Here is a 24,142-nt window from a genome sequence, read left to right on the forward strand (position 1 = left end):
TTACGTGGAAGGATGTCTCCATGGAGGAATTTTTCATTTGGGAAGATAATTTTTCGATCAGAAATTAAATATAAAAAAAACAAGTTTTTTCAACTGAAAGTAAGGAGCAACATTAAAACCTAAGACGAACAGAAACTATTACGCATATGACGGGATTCGCCCCCACGTCAATACCTCACTCTTTACGCTAAAGTTTTTTTTAGTACTTTCAAATTTATTCTAATTAAACGGCCTTTGTGATTCATTCTTAAAGAATTAGAACAAAATTTGAACTGTAGCGTAAAGAGCGAGGTATTAACGAGGGGGCGAACCCCTTATATACGTAATAATTTATGTTCGTTTTAAGTTTTAATGTTACTCCTTACTTTTAGTTGAAAAACTTATGTTTTTTTATTTAATATCTAACAAAAAACATTCTGATTAGTCTGAAGTTGGTTGTGAGAGAGTTAGGACTCTAAAAAATGGATAGATTCGAGAAAGAGCAAAAAGTTTTTTATTGTTTTAAAAAATTCTGAATTGAAGTGGAAAATTTTCATTGTCCCAGGAAAATTAGAATTGAATTGTGTTTTTTGGTAAAATTCAGAAGATAACTTGAACTTTTTATCTTCTGTGGAAAATTTAAAATTGAAGTAGAACTTTTTATTTTCCAGAAAAATATTCACAACCATGGTATTACTTTTTCTATCTTCCCTCTGAAAATTTCGAACAAATCTTTAAATTTTTATGTCTTTGTGAAAAAAAGAACTGAATTGACAAATTTTTATTTTCCCTCGAAAAATAGAGTTAATTAATAACCTATTTCTTTTCCATAGAGAAAATTCAGAAGAGAAGTTGAACTTTTATCACTTCGTTGAGAAAATTTAAAATTGAAGTAAAACTTCTTATCTCCCGGAAAAATATTCACAACTATGATATTACTTTCTCTATCTTCCACCGAAAAATTTAGAATAGAACTTTAAATTTCTTTATGACTTTGTGAAATAAAGAACTGAAGTGGAAAATTTTTTAAAATCATTACCGGATTCCTTTTCTTATAAAAATAAGCAACGTCTTTAAGACATGAAAGAAAGTTGAAATTTTTTTAAGTTTAGTTCAGAATCGCTAAAGCTATTTAATTCAAACTAGACAAATACCTGAAAATTTAAAAATTAATTTGTTTTTTGTTAGATATTAAATAAAAAAAACATAAGTTTTTCAAACAAAAGTAATGAGTAACATTAAAAATTAAAAAGAACAAAAATTATTACGTATATAAGGGGTTAACCCCCTCGTTAATACCTCGCTCTTTACGCTACAGTTCGAATTTTGTTCTAATTCTTTAAGAATGAATCACAAAGGGCGTTTAATTAGAATAAATTTGAAAGTACTAAAAAAAACTTTAGCGTAAAGAGTGAGGTATTGACGAGGGGGCGAATCCCGTCATATGCGTAATAATTTCTGTTCGTCTTAGGTTTTAATGTTGCTCCTTACTTTCAGTTGAAAAAACTAGTTTTTTTTATATTTAATTTCTGATCGAAAAATTATCTTCCCAAATGAAAAATTCCTCCATGGAGAGATCCTTCCACGTAACCCCTCCCCCGACTCTCCCCCCTCCACACAAAAAAATCTCCCTGAAAACGTCTGTATACTTCCCAATAACCAATACTATATGTAAACATTGGACAAAGTTCATAACCTGCAGCCCTTCTCCCGAGAACTGTGGGGGATTAAGCCATCCTCAAAGACATAGTTATTAAATTTTTCGAGCATGTTGAACAAAATGGCTATCTCAAAATTTTGATCAGGTGGCTTTGGGAAAACATGAGCGTGGGAGGGGGCCTACTTTGCCTCCAATTTTTTCGGTCACTTGAAAAGGGCACAAGGTAAATCTAGACCAGAATTTGGTAACAAAAAATGTGCAGTTTCTATAAAAATGACTGAATTACAAAATCAAAATTAAATTGCATTTACTACTTTTCATTTAAACTAATACAGCTTCAATAAAAAATTTGAAATTATTTCGTTTAAACTATTGCAGTTTCTATAAAAATGACTGAACTACAAAATCAAAATTAAATTGCATTTACTACTTTTCGTTTAAACTAATGCAGTTTCTATAAAAAATTTGAAATTATCTCGGTTAAAATATTGAAGTTTCTATAAAGTTAAGTTAAAAAACAGCTCACCAAATTTAGCGAAATAAAAGACCATTTGTATTTTTTCAGTAAAGTGCAAATTTTGTTCGTGTCTTGGGAAAGCATATTGGGTTTTGCCCCCAACTTATGTTAATTTCTGGTCGTTTTGAGATTGACTCGGTTAATTATTATAGTTTTTGTTCGTTTTAGGTTTCATTTATACGAGTTGCACTTTACTTTCACCTTGTTTCCCAAAAACTTGGGAGGGGGTTACGTGAAAGGATCTCTCCATGGAGGTTTGTTTTTGCTTTACTGTTCGACTTGATAGGAATTCTGAAACTGGAGTTAAATTATTTCAACAGATACACGTTAGCACTCTAAAAAGAAATTTGAGTCGCATAAGCTTCGGCTATTAAGCGTTTGAATCTGATAGGAAGAACTTTAATTTCTTTTAATCCCCAAGATATAGATTCCTCTCCCGTATGATTTTCGTAATAATTAACCATTACCGCATATGCTTGTGGGTATTAAGCGTTTGAATCTGATAAGAATTGTGTTTAATTTCTTTAAACGAAATTTTAGTAACACATTCCACACTGTGAGCAGTGTAAAGACAAATCCTCTTGTTATTATTTGAAGAAATCATTACATAAAAATTCTTGTTTTAGATGTTAAAATATTCAGTTTCTTTAGTATATAATGTAGTTTCAATTTGGAACTTTAAACAGTTTGAATAACCATTCTATCAATAAAACTTCAAAGATGTATGGGGTTTTTGACTGCGAATATATTGGCGTGAAGAAATCGGCGTGTGGAGTGATTTTTGAATGCGCATTTCTACTGTTGACTACTGATCATCAAGAGGTCTCTTGTTACCACTGGTATATAAACTATAATATGTATGCTTACAATGAAGAAAGGTGGCGCAGTACACTATACCTTATAAACAAAATAGGTTTATATAATAGAATGATTCTTCCATCCTATAACAAAGGGAAGGATTTATCCTACGTACAGGAGGAAGTCAGAGAGATATGCTGTTTTTTTGGCGTAACAGCACTGTAGACAAAAGGGAATGTGCCCACTGACAAACTTTTAATCGAGAAATGCAAGTCAGATATACCATTATTCAAATTGGAAGATTTTAGTTGTGAGATATTTCCGAGTAAGATACATAACCCAGAGGACGAGGTTCGATTTTTTAGTAAATGGGTACCAATAGATATTCCTTCTCGGAATATGTGTGTGAGATATCCTAAGAAGAAGAAGAAGAACAAACAAATCCCTGACATAGATTGGAGTCATACTGAGTGGATGACAAACAACGATGAATTTTTACAATAGTCATCACGCTCATGACTATCCAACGGTCTTTTTAAAGGCCACCAATTCTATAAACACTTCGTAACTATGGTAATTTGAATCTTTTAGGTTCAATGTTTGAAGCTAGCTTCAGCTGAAGCTTAGGATAGTAGCGGACATCCTACTGTAGGGTTCATTTAATTTTCTTTCAACAAACTAGAGTTTACAGTCAAAAACCCTTATTAGCTCAGATTTTACGGAAATAGTTTATTTTTTCGATCCAAAAATGAACTTAAGTTTCACATTTGAACCAGAGAATTGTATTTTCCATAATTTTCTTGCAAAAAACTAGAGTTTCTGAAAAGATATAATAAAGCCTTAAAAAGTATTATAATGGAGGCTCAGAGCCATGGGAGCGCCGGGGGCCCTTGGGGAGCCAGAGAACCTTTGTGGACCGGGGGTTTCCCTCGGGGTGGGGGTGGGGGGATCGGAGCGCTTCTGGGTTGTGGTAATGGACCTCACAACACTGTTCAAATGGAACTTGTGTATTATAACAACCACAGAGTAATTTCGCTAATACATGGGTTGGGGTGGGGGGATCGGAGCCCTTTGGGGCTGTGGTAGGGGACCTCACAACACTGTTCAAATGGAACTTGTGTATTATAACGACCACCGACCCCATGTAACTGAACCCCTGTATAACCGAAACCCCGTATAACTGAACCTCCATGCTACTGAATCCTCGTGCAACTCGACCCCATTTAACTAATCCCCGTGTAACTGAATCCGCATGTAACTGAACCCTCGTGCAAGTCAACCATCGTGCAACTCAACTCCCCCAAAACACTTTTCATCCATTTCTTGTTAATTTTTTTTATTTCTAAACTATTTAAAATTGACAACACTGTGCAAATCATCACTTGTGTATTATACAGTACACATTCATTCCATCTCCTCCAAAACACTCTTTAGTCATTTCTTGTTAAAATTATCCAATCACTAATTACCCTTTTTTTTCTCCACCTTCAAATATTCCTTTAGTACCTACGCAATTAGACTAAATCATCGTCCCAGTTAACACTAAGATGTAAATTGAGTAATCCTATCGCAATAACGTTTTTAGAAAACCAACCAATCAAGTTATTATATTGGACTAACCACCAACTTTCTCTAATCGACTGACAAACAAAAAATCGATTTCATAATAAAAAACATGTCTGCCAACCCACATAGGGTTCATTGTAATAGCTCACTGACCCGTGGTAAGGCATATTACGCAATCACTGGCTGGATCCATAGATGACTGACCCGTGGTAAGGCATATTACGCAATCACGGGCAGTGCTAATTGGGCGGTTACTACTCTTAATCCCCCAAAGTTCCTGGGGGAAGGGCTGCAAGTTATAAACTTTGCCCATTGTTTACACATAGTTTTGTGTATTGGGAAGTATACATGCGTTTTCAGGAGGATTTTTTTTCTTTGGGGGGAGGGGGTCGGAGTAGGGGTTACGGAGGAGAATCTTTCCATGGAGGATGTTTCCCTAGGGGAAGGGACATTCCTATGAAGGGGGCGCCAGATTTCCCAGCATTAATTCAAAAACGTTCAGAAATTAAATAAAAAAACAAGTTTTTTCATTTAAAAGTAAGGAGCGCCAATGAAACTTAAGACAGACAAAATTCACTACATATATGAGGGGGTTCAACCCCACGTCAATACCTTGTCTTTAAACTACTGTTTTTTTAGTACTTTAAAAAGAGCTATCTATTCTAATTAACCGGCCTTTGTGATTCAGAGATCTGTGATTTGAACAAAATTCGAACTTTAGCGTAAAGAGCGAGGTATTGACTAGGGGGCGAACTTCCTAATATACGTAATAAAAACATACCAATATAGAAGTTCGTTACGTAAGTTAATTCGTAAGTTATGTCAGATTAAAATCTCGAGAAAGCCATTTAGCCAAAAAAAGGAAAATAAATATGCGAATTTCGTTTTAATTATTCATGTACGGTGAGCCAAAATCAAAGCTGCATTAATTCAAAAACGTTCAGAAATTAAATAAAAAAAAGTTTTTTTTAACTGGAAGCAAGGAGCGACATTAAAACTTAAAACGAACAGAAATTATTCCGTATATGAAAGGGATTGTCCCTTCCTCAACGCCTCGCTTTTTACGCTAAAATTTGACTCAGTCTTACAACTTTATTTTTTAAAACAACAAAAACTAACGCATAAATATATGTAAAATCAATGAAAGAATGTGAGCCTCACTCAGTAAAAAAACAACAAATTAAGTAACAGTTGCAAAAATGTCACCTAAATCAGTCGGTAAAAATCACCAGCCAGTCGGTAAAATTAACTTCCCCCCCTCCCCTAACATTTTGTTTAGTGACGCCTTTGGGTTCTAGTAAGTTTTTCTCAGTGAGTTTTATTATGTCTTACAAGTTTTAGTAATATTCTAATTAATTTTAGTAGAAAAAGTAGGAGAGAACTTAGTCGAATGGGGATTAAGATAAGTACGACAAAAACGAAAGAGGCAAAAAAAGAGAAAAAGATAAAACCAAATAAGGGTGATTTTTATTGAGTTATTATTTGCTGGCTGAAAACAGCCCTCTGTTTTTTCTTAATGGTTGTTCTGATTCCTCATTTTTTCTGACGTTCGTCATTTGTAGCTAATATGGTTCAAAACGTTTTACCTACATCAAGATTAGTCATGTGACAGAAGAGTAGGACTAGGAGTACTCAAACTACATGCTACCTCCCAGATTTAACCCCAAAGTAAAATATCTTGATTAATTGACTTTGGTGACTCCCATGACAGCCTATCACCATCTGAAAACAATCAAAGGATATTATACAACGGGTAGCTGAAGTACTTACAAAGATGTAACAACCCAACCTGAAGTGTCAGTATACTCGGCAAAAGAACGTATACGTTTTTTGTCTTGACTTTCTTAACTTAACGCTCTTGCTCAGCAGGGTCGCCAGCGTAGAGGGAACTGGTTGAAAGCGCTGTCAGTCTTCTCCAAGCAGCCCTGTCCAGGGCTATGGATGGGGCCTCATTTGGGTCGATGTTGCGATTGAGGAGGCGTTGATTTATAACATCAGCCCATCTGGTGCACGGCCTCCCTCGAGGATGCTTCCAGACAATCGAGGGATGGAAGTCCGATATGATTCTTGCAGGGGTATATTTCATATTTCAGTAAATCTATCTCGTTTTGTCTCACGGGTAGGAGATCGACTTGAAAAACTCAGGAGATTCTTTTTTAAGGGGGGTGGGCTAAGAATACTTATAATTTTTTTCGGAAGATGGGGGTAAAACCAGATTTCTCCAGTCCCCAGAAAAGAGCACACACACCAGAATTTTTCCTCTTTTTATGCAGGTAGGCCGAAAGGTTTTTCAGCTACTTTTTATATAGGCCCAAAGTTGAAGTTTTTCTTACTTTGTTGTTCTTTTGTCGATCACTTTTGACTCTAGAAAAGGACACTAGAACTTCCGATTTCCAATCGAGATAACCCCCTCTAAAGTTTATCCGACCACCCCTTTCCATATGAAGTGCCTCTGGTGGAAAAAAATAAAACATTGAAGCCTTTTGGCCTCCATCAGAGGCAACGCTATAGCGTTGCCTCTGATGTCAATATAGCGAATTTTATATTTTGGTTAATCTACCCTGTTTTGTCTTACAGATGGGGGATCGATTTTAAGCCTTCAGGAAGTTTTTCTTTAGGGGAGGGGGGTAAGAAGGCTTACAATTTTGGGTTCAAGAGATGGGGTTAAAACAAGATTTCTCTCGTCTTCAGAAAAGAGAACATGTAACAAATTTTTCATCTATCTATGCGTGCAGGCCGACAGTTTTTGGCTAGTTTTACATAGGCCTAAGGTTGAAATTATTCTTACTTTTGTTTTTATTTGGGCACTTGTCTGTTATAACTACAAAACTCAAGAAATGAAGTAAGGTTAATCCTAATGAAATCTACCTAAGTATGATGAAAATATAAATATTTTAGAAGCAAACTCGGGCTATATATTTGTACATTAGGAGGGTAAAGTATAGCGAGTCTGCATGCAAAATGTGTTAGCCTCAATTATTCTGCATATTATGAAGTAAGAATTTTTTCTAACTTCACGCTGTCCAAATTCTTTCCCCCCCCCCCCCAAAAAAAAAATGTACAAATATATAGCCCAAATTATATATCTCCCATCTATTAAGTTCCTTGTCTTTGTGGCTCTCACGCTAAGCTGAAAGAAACAACATAAAGAAGCGGGTTCTGTCAGACCAAGAACTTGAGTGTTGTAGCTATAACAGATAAGTTCCTTTATTTGTTTTTAAACTTCACAAACTTCTTTGTTTTTAATCTTCGACGCATCTTTCAGCTAGTAGACTTCACAAACGTCACTATGTAAGCATTTCAGAGTTGTTCATTATTTCTCTCTGGAGAGAGCAAGCCATCGTAAACACTGGTCTTTAAACAGCAAAGATGACATCCGATCTTTCAATTGCATGATCTTTTGATCTCCCAAAGCATCTCCCCTCCTTGCTAAACAAAGCGAAGCATTTTTTCTGTCCAAGAATTCCAATAAAACTCCTAGAGAAACGTAAGAACTGATGTGTACACAAGAAGATATTAAACTTCAACCAATCAGATTTAAGTTAGGTTTAGAAGAACCAATTGGATTTGACTCTGGTTTGGAACGACCTATCAATTTCTCCCCAGCTGCTTTGCCAATGAGATATTCGAAATTTCTAAGATCGATATAACAGACCCCTCCTATTCTAGTGGATCTGTTTCTCCAGTTTAAAGAATCTTTAGTTTGCACGAGTGTGACTCTGGAATCAGGGGGTAATGATTATGGTACGCGAGGACTGTAGGATATTTTCAGGACCGGGAATCGGAGTTTCACCCCCACGCATTATGGAAACACAGACAGGTAGATATTGAGATTTTATATCTGAGTTTAAATAGTAATAAACGAACATATTTTGCACAGACCGCTTTGCCGCCATCTAACGGTTCGAACTATGGTTGTGGCTCGAGTTTGTCATTTGGTGAAAGACGGAGGGTTTGCAACCTTCTCTTGAAAATTTGGATTTTAACTCAGTTTAAGATTTGTCTAGGTCACAACACATCTCTTGGCGGGTGAAATCCCATCTGTTTCCTACCTAGCTATGTCAATGGTTTACACCTCCTTCTCGACTGTGTAGCATAACATAAACATTCATTGAAAGATGACAATATAAGACGATTCTATAGCTATGCACCCCCCCCCCCACTCAAAAAACTAGGATCGCCTGTCAAATAGAATGCAGAGTTTATCCATGTACTCATAATGTGTGTGTTGCTGTTTTTTCCCTTAAGGCCTGTTCACAATGAGACTCTAATACCAAAATTTAGCTAATACTATCTTTAGCCAATCACAATTTTAATTTCAGCCAATGAGAAAATTCTTTGGAAAACCTGATTGGCTCAGACTAGCGTTTGCTCAATCTTGATGTAAATAAAATCTCATTCTGAATAGAATAGACCTATAGTTCTGATACAAGAATTTCTTTCCTGCAAATTGATACTAAAAAATAGTCGCAGTACCATGTCGCCGGAGGCTAGTATGACTCTGTAAGTCCTTCCTCCACCCCAATCTGTTTGAAGCTTTATTTTTTCTCTCTCCGATGCAACTCCTGTTTTTCTTAAATTCTTTCTTAATCCCCCCCCCATTTGACAATGTTGCACTTTTCTTGTTGTCTTAGACAGGGCCCTATCCAGAATTTTTTTTCGGGAGAAGGGCGTACAAAAGATTTTTTTCCGGGATGGGGGAGACAAAATAATTTTTTCGGAGGGGGGGGGGGGCAAAAAACTTTAAAAACCGCATCAAAAATTTGTTTATCTTTATTTTGTCACGTTTTTACGAGTCGGGCAAACATTTTGGGGAGAGGGTTCATACACTCAAGACCCCTATTGGATACGGCCTTGGCATTAGATGAATTGCCAAAAAGCCAGATTTTCGGTAACAAGTCACCCGTGAAATGTGATTTAACCATCTTAACCGTTCTTTTATTATAGCCGTAGAATGAGTGATTGAACCACATTTTCCCTAGGCTCTATTGTTTATTGTTTGATACACGGTCATTCAAAAGAAGAGACAAAATTAGGCAATTTCGTTAAAAAAAAAAATCTATTATATCTGAATCTACTTTTTGAAGCGTTTATGTCTCAGAGCCACGTTTAACCATTGTCACGGCTTCGAAGAGTTCCACTGTCAAGGGTGTATCCGGGATATTTGTTAAGAGGGGGAAGGTGCATTTTTTCCGGGAGGGAGGCTTACACAGCAACTTTTAAAAAACACATCAGAGATCAGTCCATGTGCATTTTGTTACATTTATGCGAGTCGGAGCAAGATTTTAGGGTAGGGTTCAAACCCCGTAACCCCCCCCCCCTGGATGTCCACTGTTCACCATCTACTGTATATCTTGGGGAGCACCGGCCGTTCCACCAGGCCACAGTTTTTTGCACCCCACATGGCAAACTTCACGCCATCCATGGCACACTTCCACCGCACGTGACCCCTGTCACCCGGTGAACACATTTTTTTGAAATGGACAACTCATTGCCTGGATTGATATTGAGAAAAGCAATTTTTAAATAATCAAAGAGAGATTAGTACTATTTTTCCGGGTTTCAGAGTAATCAAATAACCCTTCATCGATTTACCTTTAGTTAACTGTGAACATAAAACAGTCTACCAAATTTGCTCTACAAGTTATTCGAGCATGAATTACGAGTCGATACGTTACGACTTACCATCCAAAGCCAGACACATTCCGAAAGAACAGGGACAACACATAGCATAATCAAGTATTGCTTAGCAGCACTGCCGTCGTGTGGAGGAATTGTGACATATTTCTACCATTTTTTAGATTAAAAATAACAGCGACATCGGATCTAATTTCCTGTGAAGATGACAACTTCTGCTTTTTAAAAAGAAATAAAACCCGATGTTTGTCAATTAATTAAAAATTAAACCAATGAGGAGGAGAAATGAATAGAGTGAAGAGAATGTGGGAGTGTGTTACCTGAGACGGTGAGAAGAGTTAATATTATTTTAATATGGTTTTGTCAGAGAATTCTTTCGTGAAATAATTGGTGTTTGTGGAGATGGAGACAAAAGCGATGCACAGGAAGGCCGAGGGACAGTGGCGTAATTTCGTCAAAACCCTGGGGAGAGGGGGGGGGGCAAAGTTGGAGCCAATTTCTCTAAATAAAGTGAAAATGACAGTAAAAATTAAAAAATAAGCCATTTGGTACCATGAAAGTACTATATAGTACTATAAAAGCACTATAAAAATACTTTATAGCACTATAAAGGTAAATATATACTAAAGAAAACTAGTCCGTTTCTCTTGATGCTTGAATTATCCAGGCTTATCTTAGTTTTGACAAGACTTTTGAAGCAACTAAATTTCAGCTGGGGGGGCGGGGGAAAACTTGGGTCTTGGGGAGGGGGGCAAACTGAGGTCTGGGAGGGGCTGTTGCCCGAGGGATAGTGATGAAATTGGTGGACCTGATAGATATCATATTGTACGTATGTTACTTCTCCGAGCACCACTATTAAGTTACTACTGTTAACACATAATAAAACCATATCGATTTACTGCAAAACGATATGGACATTTATGACCATTTTGGTCCCTTAGTTGGTTGTGGCAGAGATAAGATGGAAGTGGTGCATAGGAAGGTTCAAGGAGGGTTATGAAGTCAGGGGCGCTGAGAAAAATACTGTTGCATCAGGGGCGTAATTTAACATGGGGCAGGGGGGTCAAATTCCCCTCTCAGACATCGGTTTGCCCCCCCCCCCCACCGCGACCCGACTTCCTCCCCCCCCCAGCTGAAATTTAGTTTCTTCCGAAATCTTGTCAAAACCAAAATAAACCAGCATATTTCAAGCATAAACAGAAACAGATCAGTTTTTCTTAGTACATATTTACCTTTATAGTACTATAGAGTACCTTTATAGTACTAAAGTAATCCCGGATGTGGAGTTGAAATATTCAGAATTTTTTCTTTATTAATTAATTTGTTGCTTGTTTTTTATTATTTGTCACTGCTTTGTTTAAATTAAACCCGTTTTTCTCGCTTATTTTTTTGTAAATGAAGAAGCAGTGTAGTCTACAAAATTATTAAAGAACGTTAAAGGTAATTACAGGCTATGCAGGAAAATATTATTAAGGTAATTGTACCAGAAATGGCTATTAATTACAACAAGAAAGGTTTTTAAGCGGATTTTTCTTGTTATTTCTGAATTATTTGCTCTGTAGTGTTCCTCAAAATACAAGCAATTACCTTATATTTATTACCATATAAATACCATGTAAATTACCATATAATTACCATATAATAATTACCATATATAATTACCATATAAACCGTAATGAAGCTAGGTCGACAACTAAACGAACAAAAACAAACTAAACCTAACTATAAAATAAAGACCGATATAAAAAATAAACATAAAATAAGGAAAAGTTTACCCTTATAAAGATATCAAAATTTAGAAATAAAAATAAAATGTTTTAATTAAATAAATTCAACAAAAAAAGAAATTACTAATAGGTCTACTCTTAAATCTAATTCATTTGAAAATAACTAAAATTAAGAAAGAGATAAAACTTTCAAGACCGCCAAATACCCACACTTGAAGAATCTACTATCAAAGCATAGTAGCCTAGCTCAAATGTGAGTCGTTTTTAATCATTCGCAATAACTTCTGTTAATTTGATTTTCAATTCTTTATGAAAGATAATTATTGCCAATTTTATCTTTTAATATTACCTTTTACATTTTGTTGAAAGAGTAACCTTTATTTGAATCTGAGCTTGTATATAGTAATGAAAATTTAATGTTCTTTCCAATAAAAAAAAAGAAATAAACATGTTATATAAAAGAATTTTTAATTCTTTTTTACTCTTTTTAGTCCTTGGAAAATCTTTTGCAAGAAAAAGCAAGTGTTTACATATTTGATCCTAATGATTCGAACTTTATACTGGAAATATTTTTATTGAATCAAATTTTGTTGAAAGAGTATTTGAATCTTAGGATGTATATAGTAATGAAAATTGAATGTTCTTTCCAATAAAGAAATAAATAAAAATTATTTCTAATAGAAATAATTTCCAGTACTTTATGCTGGAAAACTTTTTGTTGAATCACATTTTTTTGAAAGAGTAAACTTTGTGTTTGAATCGCAGCTTGTACATAGTAATAAAAATTGAATGTTCTTTCCAATAAAGAAAGAAATAAACTTGTTAGATAAAAGTATTTTTAATTCTTTTTTACTCTTTTTATTCCTTGGAAAATCTTTTGCAACAGAAGTCAAGTATTTGCATTTTTGATCCTTAGTATTCGTACTTTATATTGGAAATCTTTTTGTTGAATCACATTTTGTTGAAAGAGTAAATTTTATTTGAATCTGAGCTTGTATATATTAATGAAAATTGAATGTTCTTTTCAATAAAGAAAGAAATAAACTTGTTAGATAAAAGTATTTTTAATTATTTTTTACTCGTTTTAGTCCTTTGAAAATCTTTTGCAACAGAAAGCAAGTGTTTGCATGTTTGATCCTAATAATTCGAACCTTATACTGGAAATCTTTTTGTTGAATCACGTTTTGTTGAAAGAAAAGAGTAAATTTTATTTGAATCTGAGCTTGTATATAGTAATGTAAATTGAATGGTTATTTCCAATAAAGAAAGAAATAAACATGTTAGATAAAAGTATTTTTAATTCTTTTTTACTCTTTTTATTCCTTGGAAAATCTTTTGCAACAGAAGTCAAGTATTTGCATTTTTGATCCTTAGTATTCGTACTTTATATTGGAAATCTTTTTGTTGAATCACATTTTGTTGAAAGAGTAAATTTTATTTGAATCTGAGCTTGTATATATTAATGAAAATTGAATGTTCTTTTCAATAAAGAAAGAGATAAACTTGTTAGATAAAAGTATTTTTAATTATTTTTTACTCGTTTTAGTCCTTTGAAAATCTTTTGCAACAGAAAGCAAGTGTTTGCATGTTTGATCCTAATAATTCGCACCTTATACTGGAAATTTTTTTGTTGAATCACATTTTGTTGAAAGAAAAGAGTAAATTTTATTTGAATCTGAGCTTGTATATAGTAATGAAAATTGAAGGTTATTTCCAATAAAGAAAGAAATAAACATATTAGATAAAAGTATTTTTAATTCTTTTTTACTCTTTTTAGTCCTTGGAAAATCTTTTGCAACAGAAAGCAAGTGTTTGCATGTTTGATCCTAATGATTCGTACTTTATACTGGAAAACTTTTTGTTGAATCACATTTTTTTGAAAGAGTAAACTTTGTGTTTGAATCTGAGCTTGTATATAGTAATAATAATTGAATGTTCTTTCCAATAAAGAAAGAAATAAACATGTTAGATAAAAATATTTTTAATTATTTTTTACTCTTTTTAGTCCTTGGAAAATCTTTTGCGACAGAATGCAAGTCGATGCATGTTTGATCCTAATAATTCGTACTTTATACTGGAAATCTTTTTGTTGAATAACATTTTGTTGAAAGAGTAAACTTTATTTGAATCTGAGCTTGTATATAGTAATGAAAATTGAATGATATTTCCATAAATGAGGAAATAAACATGTTAAATGAAAGTAATTTTTAATTCTTTTTTACTCTTTTTGGTCCTTGGAAAATCTTTTTCAACAAAAAGCAAGTTTTTGAATGTCTGGTCCTAATGATTCGTACTTTATACTGGAAATCTTTTTGTTGAGTCACATTTTGTTGGAAGAGTAAACTTTATTTGAATCTGAGCTTGTATATAGAAATGAAAATTGAATGTTCTTTCCAATAAAAAAAAGAAATAAGCTTGTTAGATAAAAGTATTTTTATTTCTTTTTTACACTTTTTAGTCCTTGGAAAATCTTTCGTAACAGAAAGCAAGTCTTTGCATAATTGATCCTAATGATTCGTACTTTGTACTGGAAATCTATTTGTTGAATCACATTTTGTTGAAAGAGTAAACCTTATTTGAATCTGAGCTTGTATATAGTAATCATAATTGAATGTTCTCTCCAATAAAGAAATAAATAAACGTGTTAGATAACGGTAATTTTAATCCTTTTTTACACTTTTTAGTCCTTGGGAAAATTTTTTGCAACAGAAAGCAAGTCTTTGCATGTTTGATCCTAATGATTCGCACTTTATACTAGAAATATTGCTTATAAAAATTCATTTCGAGACGGTGCAAAATGACCAATACTCGTAACATTACTAGCATCGATTTGCTGAAGGTTTAACCGCTCTTTATTTTTCTGTTTTGCCAAGTACCTACTAAAATTGCCACCTTGGACAAAAATAGTTTTCTGATTCGGCGCTACAACCTAGCGGACCCAAATCTAGCTGTTCAGACCCTTATTAGCCGGCTAAAAACAAAACCAGCAATACTAGAGCACGAGTGGGCAAGTTTGCTTGTTTAATTTTCCCTCTTGTTTCCCTTTTTTTTTTTTTTTTTCTCCTTTCAGAATTTGTTGTCCTTGCTGCTCTTTTCGAAGAAGTTGTTGTTTTATTTCTGATGTAATTTTTGAGTATGTTATCTTTCTGTTTCCTCTTTTCGTACTCTTTTGTTATTTTACTTTTGTTGTTATTGTTTTAGTATGTTTTCTTTTTGTTTCCTCTTTTCGCATTTTTGTATACTCTGTCATTGTACATTTATTGTATACGACTGGTTTTCAATATATTATTATCATTATTATTAAACTTTGACCTTCTAAAATATAAAAATTAAATAAGAGTCTTTTTAAAATGTTTACCTTTCATACTGCAAATTCAGTGAGGACTGTTCAAAGGACCCCTTAAAAATCTTAAATTACCAAGCAAATCAAAATTAGATATTTTTCACCTCTTCGCTCCGTCTTTGGTCTATTAGTACCAGGAAATCGTGATTTCCAACGATTTTTCTTTTTATTGTTACAGAATTATGAAGATTACGAAACTTATTAAGTTTTGCGTAAAGTTTGACCATTGTTGCCCGACTGAATCATGAAAAAAAAGTAAGTTCAAACTGATTCCGTAAATTTGACGATACTTTTCCTTTGTGAAAATTCAATCACATTCAATATTCTTATTCCCAATGTTAATCACATGTAATTTGAAACCAGGTTAGTATATACTCCCAAGGGTTTGTACTTGCCTTTCGATAAAGATTATTAGGCTATGAAAGACACAAAACTTTGAGCCTGTGATATTTTCATCATGACGTCTGAGGTGAAAATTTGAATTCGACATTTTTTTTTTTACATAATAAAATTACATCATGAAAGTGACATTTATCGAATCAGAAGAAAATAAGGATTTCATTGATACATGGGTTAAGGTAAAATTTTGAAGGGATAAATATAACAAAATAGGATAATTGGTATTTCCAAAAAAAGTTCTTGTAGGTAAATCAATTAACTAATAATTTGAAACATTTAATATTGGGTAATTTAACAATAACCATATTAATGCATAGCTTAGAGATTTAACTATTCAATGATGTGTACATTTTATTTGGTAACAATTCTTATTTTGTAACAACGTGCTAGGGTTATATTCGTTATAACCCTACGTTATAACCCTATTCGTTATAACGTGCTAGGGTTATAGGGTTATATTCATGCATAATTCCTTTTCACTCAATCACTGTTTTTTTTACCAAGTATACTGCCAATTAATGGCAGTGTTTGTCTTTTGATTATCAGGAAATTTACAGTTTCTAGAGCCCCGTTATGATATACATTTTTTCCAAGGCCGTATCCAGGGGGGGGGGGGAAGTTACCCGGTTTGAACCCCCCCCCCGGAAATTTTTGACCGACTCGAAAATAAGTCGAAAATTAGTAAAACCTAGGTAAAAATCAGTAAAATTAGTCGAAAACTGAATCAAAAATTAGTAAACCCCCCCCCCCAAAAAAAAGTCAAAAATTAGTAAAACCCCCCTGAACAAAAATCCTGGATACGGCCCTGATTTTTTCGCTCATTTTCTGCTAATTTTTCACATACCTTCCTTATTTTCAAACTTGGCGCTCGCTAAGTATCAAAACTGTGTATGTAGGTCTTGTTCATTAAACATTAGGCTCTTGGGTTTTCCAAAAAAAATGTACGTATATAAAATGTTTGTGGCCATTCCAGATCAAAAATTAAATAAAAAAAAACAAGTTTTTTCAACTGAAAGTAAGGAGTAACAATAGAACTGAAAACAAACAGAAATTATTACGCATATGAGGGGGTTCACCCCCACGTCAATACCTCGCTCTTTAAGCCAAAGTTCGAATTTTGTTCCAGTTTAATAAGAATGACCCTTGCATCACAAAGGCTTTAATTAAAATAAATAGCTCTTATGAAAGCATTAAAAAACTTTAGCGTAAAGAGCGTGGTATTGGCAAGGTGGAGAACCCCCTCATATACGTAACAATTTCTATTCGTTTTAAGTTTTAATGTTGCTCCTTAATTTCAGTTGAAAAAAACTTTTTTTTTTTATCTTTTTTAAATAATGCTGGGAAATCTGGCACCATCTTCATGAAAAATTCCCTTCCCCATGAAAATTCCTCCATGGGAAGATCCTCCCACGTAACCTTCTCCCCCTACCCCCCCCCCCCCTACTAGAAAAAATCCTCCTGAAAACGTCTGTATACTTCCCAATAAACAATGCTATATGTATACAATGGGCAAAGTTCACAACTTGCAACCCTTCCCCCGGGGACTGTATGGGTATAGTTTAAATAAGACAACGGAACAAAAAAAACTTTAAATGAAAAAAAAAACGAAACTCGCATCTTAATAACCTCCAAAATACTGCAATCATTGTAATTAGCCTCAATAAGCACACAGAAATGACAAAGGATTTTCGACGTAAATCCTTAAATTATCTTTTCTTTTTCATTTTTCAAGACCGTACTGCCTTTCTATGACAAACAAATAAACGTCCGAATGGGAACAAGTCCATTTATTAGATAGTAAAACAGATACAAAAGTCTGGATATTCTGATCACATACACAGCGATCGTCATCAGCAGAAATACTCTGCTGATGACGATCGCTGTATATGATCGAAATATCCAGACCTTTGTATCTGTTTTCACTGTCTAATAAATGGACTTATCCCCATTGAACATTTATTTTTTCGACAAAAGATTGTCTATGATACACCAGGTTGTCTCTCGTATAATTTCAGTTTGGCAATGAGATCTAACAAAAATGAAATAGTACATTTATATTAAAGAATTAATTAATTATAAATCGAATGGTGGACGCAAAGCTACAGATAATTATAAAAAGTTTGAGTAGGATTTTTGAAAAAAGATGAAGTGCCTGAGAAACTTTAGATGAAAATGATTATAGAGAAACCTTAAATAATCCCCTTTGCAACAAAGGTTATACGAATCAGTGAGGTAAATACAGAAGTATTAGCATGATTTATAGCCTATAGGATTTGGGCAGTGTCAGTAAGAAAAAAAAGCTGTTGGAAGCCTAAAGGAGACTGATCTGGATTCTAGGTGCTGATTTTTAGATGAAGCAGACGCGTAAAGTGAACTTGAAAATAGAACTCTAATCCGAACTTTCTTTTTAGATACTGAGACTCTCTCAGAATATTCCTTCACAATTTGCCAAGCTTGTGGACGGAACATAAACGATCGATACATTATGCGAATAGGCGAGTGTTCTTTTCATGAGGAATGTGTTGTATGCAGTGTGTGCAGCAACAGCCTATCTCAGTCCTGTTTCTTCAAACAGGGTAGACTCTACTGCAGAATCGATTATGACAGGTAACCTATACTCTTCTTAAGTACAAATACACGATAAAAATCCTCGCCTGTGTCAACAGCCTATCTCAGTCCTGCTTCTTCAAACAGGGTAGACTCTACTGCAGAGTCGATTATGACAGGTAACCTATACCCTTGTAGCAACAGCCTATCTCAGTCCTGCTTCTTCAAGCAGGGTAGGCTCTACTGCAGAATCGATTATGACAGGTAACCTGTACCCTTGTAGCAACAGCCTATCTCAGTACTGCTTCTTCAAACAAGGTAGACTCTACTGCAGAATCGATTATGACATGTAACCTATGCTCTTCTTAATTACATATACAAGATCAAAATCCTCGCCTGTTTCAACAGCCTATCTCAGTCCTTCTTCTTCAAACAGGGTAGACACTACTGCAGAGTCGAGTATTACAGGTAACCAATAACCTTGTAGCAACAGCCTATCTCAGTACTCCTTCTTAAAAAAGGGTAGACTCTACTGCCGAATCGATTATAATAGGTAACCTATACCCTTGTAGCAACAGCCTATCTCAGTCCTGCTTCTCCAAACTGGGTGACACTACTGAAGAATCGATTATGACAGGCAACCTATACCCTTGTAGCAACAGCCTTTCTCAGTCCTTCTTCTTCAAACAGGGTAGACTCTACTGCAAAATCGATTATGACAGGTAACCTATACCCTTGTAGCAACAGCCTATCTCAGTACTCCTTCTTCAAACAGGGTAGACTCTACTGCTGAATCTATTATAAAAGGTAACCTATACCCTTGTAGCAACATCCTCTCTCAGTCCTTCTTCTCGAAACAAGGTAGACACTACTGCAAAATCGATTATGACAGGCAACCTATACCCTTGTAGCAACACCCTATCTCAATCCTTCTTCTTCAAACAGGGTAGACTCTACTGCTGAATCAATTATGACAGGTAACCTATACCCTTGTAGCAAAAGCCTATATCAGTCCTTCTTCTTCAAACAGGGTAGACTCTACTGCAGAATCGATTATGACAGGTAACCTATACCCTTGTAGCAGCAGCCTATCTAAGTCCTTCTTATGCAAACAGGGTAGACTCTACTGCAGAATCGATTATGACAGGTAACCTTCACCCTTGTAGCAACAGCCTATCTCAGTACTTCTTCTTCAAACAGGGTAGACTCTACTGCATAATCGATTATAATAGGTAACCTATACCCTTGTAGCAGCAGCCTATCTCAGTCCTGCTTCTCCAAACAGGGTAGACACTACTGCAGAATAGATTATGACAGGCAACCTATACCCTTGTAGCAACAGCCTATCTCAATCCTTCTTCTTCAAACAGGGTAGACTCTACTGCTGAATCGATTATGACAGGTAACCTATACCCTTGTAGCAGCAGCCTATCTCAGTCCTTCTTATTCAAACAGGGTAGACTCTACTGCAGAATCAATTATGACCGGTAACCTATACCCTTGTAGCAACAGCCTATCTCAGTACTTCTTCTTCAAACAGGGTAGACTCTACTGCAGAATCGATTATTATAGGTAACCAATACCCTTGTAGCAGCAGCCTATCTCAGTCATGCTTCTACAAACAGGGTAGACACTACTGCAGAATCGATTATGACAGACAACCTATACCCTTGTAGCAACACCCTATCTCAGTACTGCTTCTTCAAACAAGGTAGACTCTACTGCAGAATCGATTATGACATGTAACCTATGCTCTTCTTAAGTACATATACAAGATCAAAATCCTCGCCTGTGTCAACAGCCTATCTCAGTCCTTCTTCTTCAAACAGGGTAGACACTACTGCAGAATCGAGTATTAAAGGTAACCAATAACCGTTTATCAACAGCCTATATCAGTACTGCTTATTCAAAAAGGGTAGACTCTACTGCAGAATCGATTATAATAGGTAACCTATACCCTTGTAGCAACAGCCTATCTCAGTCCTGCTTCTCCAAACTGGGTGACACTACTGAAGAATCGATTATGACAGGCAACCTATACCCTTGTAGCAACAGCCTTTCTCAGTCCTTCTTCTTCAAACAGGGTAGACTCTACTGCAAAATCGATTATGACAGGTAACCTATACCCTTGTATCAACAGCCTATCTCAGTACTCCTTCTTCAAACAGGGTAGACTCTACTGCTGAATCGATTATAAAAGGTAACCTATACCCTTGTAGCAACATCCTCTCTCAGTCCTGCTTCTCGAAACAAGGTAGACACGACTGCAAAATCGATTATGACAGGCAACCTATACCCTTGTAGCAACAGCCTATCTCAGTCCTGCTTCTTCAAACAGGGTAGACTCTACTGCTGAATCAATTATGACAGGTAACCTATACCCTTGTAGCAAAAGCCTATCTAAGTCCTTCTTCTTCAAACAGGGTAGACTCTACTGCAGAATCGATTATGACAGGTAAACTATACCCTTGTAGCAGCAGCCTATCTAAGTCCTTCTTATTCAAACAGGGTAGACTCTACTGCAGAATCGATTATGACAGGTAACCTATACCCTTGTAGCAACAGCCTATCTCAGTACTTCTTCTTCAAACAGGGTAGACTCTACTGCATAATCGATTATAATAGGTAACCTATACCCTTGTAGCAGCAGCCTATCTCAGTCCTGCTTCTCCAAACAGGGTAGACACTACTGCAGAATCGATTATGACAGGCAACCTATACCCTTGTAGCAACAGCCTATCTCAATCCTTCTTCTTCAAACAGGGTAGACTCTACTGCTGAATCGATTATGACAGGTAACCTATACCCTAGTAGCAACAGCCTATCTCAGTCCTTCTTCTTCAAACAGGGTAGACTCTACTGCAGAATCGATTATGACAGGTAACCTATACCCTTGTATCAACAACCTATCTCAGTACTTCTTCTACAAACAGGGTAGACTCTACTGCATAATCGATTATAATAGGTAACCTATACCCTTGTAGCAACAGCCTATCTCAGTCCTGCTTCTCCAAACAGGGTAGACACTACTGCAGAATCGATTATGACAGACAACCTATACCCTTGTAGCAACACCCTATCTCAATCCTGCTTCTTCAAACAGGGTAGACTCTACTGCTGAATCAATTATGACAGGTAACCTATACCCTTGTAGCAACAGCCTATCTAAGTCCTTCTTCTTCAAACAGGGTAGACTCTACTGCAGAATCGATTATGACAGGTAACCTATACCCTTGTAGCAACATCCTATCTCAGTCCTGCTTCTTCAAACAGGGTAGACTCTACTGCTGAATCTATTATGACAGGTAACCTATACCCTTGTAGCAAAAGCCTATCTAAGTTCTTCTTCTTCAAACAGGGTAGACTCTACTGCAGAATCGATTATGACAGGTAACCTATACCCTTGTAGCAGCAGCCTATCTAAGTACTCCTTCTTAAAACAGGGTAGACTCTACTGCAGAATCGATTATAATAGGTAACCTATACCCTTGTAGCAACAGCCTATCTCAGTACTGCTTCTTCAAACAGGGTAGACTCTACTGCAGAATCGATTATAATAGGTAACCTATACCCTTGTAGCAACAGCCTATCTCAGTCCTGCTTCTCCAAACAGGGTAGACACTACTGCAGAATCGATTATGACAGGCAACCTATACCCTTGTAGCAACAGCCTATCTCAATCCTGCTTCTTCCAACAGGGTAGACTCTACTGCCGAATCGATTATGACAGGTAATCTATACCCTTGTAGCAACAGCCTATCTAAGTCCTTCTTCTTCAAACAGGGTAGACTCTACTGCAGAATCGATTATGATAGATAACCTATAACCTTGTAGCAAGAGGCTATCTCAGTCCTGCTTCTTCAAACAGGGTAGACTCTACTGCAAAATCGATTACGACAGGTATCCTATACCCTTGTAGCAACATGCTATCTCAGTCCTGCTTCTTTAAACAGGGTAGACATTACTGCAGAATCGATTACGACAGGCAACCTATACCCTTGTAGCAACAGCCTATCTCAGTCCTGCTTCTTCAAGCAGGATAGACTCTACTGCAAAATCGATTACGACAGGTAGCCTATACCCTTGTAGCAACAGGCTATCTCAGTCCTGCTTCTTCAAACAGGGTAGACTCTACTGCAGAATTGGTTATGACAGGTAACCTATACCCTTCTTAAATACACATGCGCGATAAAAATCCTCGCCAGAAAGGTCTGACAACCTAAATGCCTGAAAAAAAAACACTCATATGAAGAATCAATCTCTCACCTCGAGTAGTGCCGTCTCCATTTACCTATCAACCTATATACCAGGTTTTTTTTTTATCAAACATGTGGTAAGAAAAAGGTAAGAATAAGGGCTAAGAAAAGGTAATAAGGGCATAAGGTGATAAGGAATAAGGGCAAAAAGGTAAGAAAAAGGGCTTTTCCGTTTTAAATTTTTTTCTTGTGCTGCTATGATTAATTTTCTTCCCGTTTGTCTATAAAGTAAATGTAACTAGGAAAATCTCACAAATATAGTTTTCTCTCTGTTTCTAGAATCAGTATGGATTTTTCCCAGGTGTTAAAATAAAAAGAACGCGGAGACCTGGAAATAAAATGCACGTTAATTAAGAAGCAGGCCCCATCCCATATCGTCTCATCTCTATTTATCTACCAGCCTATGTGCTACGTTAAAAAGAAAGAATGTATATTCAGTTGAGAGCTCTTTAAGTTAGGATTCAAGGTTTGAATCTAAATACAAAAATCTTGTGTTTTAGAGGCAAACACGAAACAAATCAACAAATGAAAGCTCAAGAAAACTGATTTTCGACGAAAATCATTTTTATTGGATAAAACCCCAAATCAGAATCAGGCATTACGTCTTTTAGAAATCAGAAGAGTCAAATTTTCTGTTCAAGTCAAAGTTTGCAGAATCCGTTCGGAATCAGCTTTAAATTTTAAAAGTTTTCGCAAGAATTTAGAACCCCATGATTGTAACTTATAACTTTGCTATATATTTGTTTAAACCGTACCAAGAGGTTGCGGCAGTTAAACATTCTTAAAATTATTTTTAAGTAAAGTAAAAAAAAGGTCCAACTTTACAATCAAAGAATTGTAAATTTTAGTCTCTGGCTGTATTTATTTTTTAATAATTTTTTTCTAATTTTTCTTTATTCCTGTGGGAATTTAGACTTGCTTATATTTTTCTATTGGTTTGTCAGTGCAAACTGACTTTTTTTTTTTTTTTTTTTTTTTTAAACGAATGGACGCTTATTCCCGTCAAAAAAAACCCATCTGCAATCATGTTTGAAATGTAATATTCCAGAACATAAAGCTAATATTTCACAAGATAATATTTCACAATATTTCACAAGGTCAACGAACAAACTCACTCTCATAATCGTAACGTGATATTCGAAGTAGCCTGTAAAAACGTTTAACATCTTTTTTTGTAAATTTTTATATTTCTTTTTCTTCATGAGAATTCTGTTTTTCCCAATATAGTTTCATGTTATATTCAATTCAATTTATTATAACCTGTCAAAACAAAAAAGGGCGCAGAGCCCCTAAATGACAGAGTACAAAATAAGGGGGGGGGGGAGAAAAGAGAAGAAAAGGTATTGTATAACCTTATTATGCTTTTAAAAAAATCAGACAACAAACTTATTCCATTTCCATTTTTTTTGCTTCTTATGTATACTGTGTGATTGTTTGGTTTTTTACTATGCTTTTGCGATTATTCTATGAATTTTATTTTCGTTTTGTTTTTCGTTATCTGTCTTTTTCTTTTGCTTTTGTTTTTTCTCTTCTTCTTCTTTTTTTTTACTCTGTTTGTTATTGTTTTTTCAACTAGCTATAAATAAATTCAATTCAATTCAGAGAAAAGGTTTAGGAATATTTTAGGACAAGCGATAATATTTCAATTATCGTTGCGGAAGGTGTAAAAATCAAATAGAGCCTCAAAAAGGACGCAAACACTCTCACGCTTAA

General features: G+C 35.2%; 1 protein-coding gene across 2 annotated transcripts in view; it reads left to right on the forward strand.

Annotated features, from left to right (window-relative positions):
• The first annotated feature begins 8,245 nt into the window (after positions 1–8,245).
• The window catches only part of LOC148939574 (LIM/homeobox protein LMX-1.2-like), a 44,887-nt gene continuing 28,990 nt past the window's right edge, over positions 8,246–24,142 (forward strand). For both annotated transcript variants that reach the window (XM_089106630.1, XM_089106631.1), the window contains exons 1-2: positions 8,246–8,340; positions 18,038–18,233. In XM_089106630.1, the coding sequence (XP_088962756.1) occupies positions 8,256–8,340; positions 18,038–18,233 (281 nt within the window). In that variant the 5' untranslated portion in view covers positions 8,246–8,255. The remainder of the gene's footprint in view (positions 8,341–18,037; positions 18,234–24,142) is intronic.

This window comes from Artemia sp. Qi Xiang Cuo, chromosome 21 (genome assembly GCF_049724085.1).
Source record: "Artemia sp. Qi Xiang Cuo chromosome 21, ASM4972408v1, whole genome shotgun sequence".
Classification (NCBI taxonomy): Eukaryota; Metazoa; Arthropoda; class Branchiopoda; order Anostraca; family Artemiidae; genus Artemia; species Artemia sp. Qi Xiang Cuo.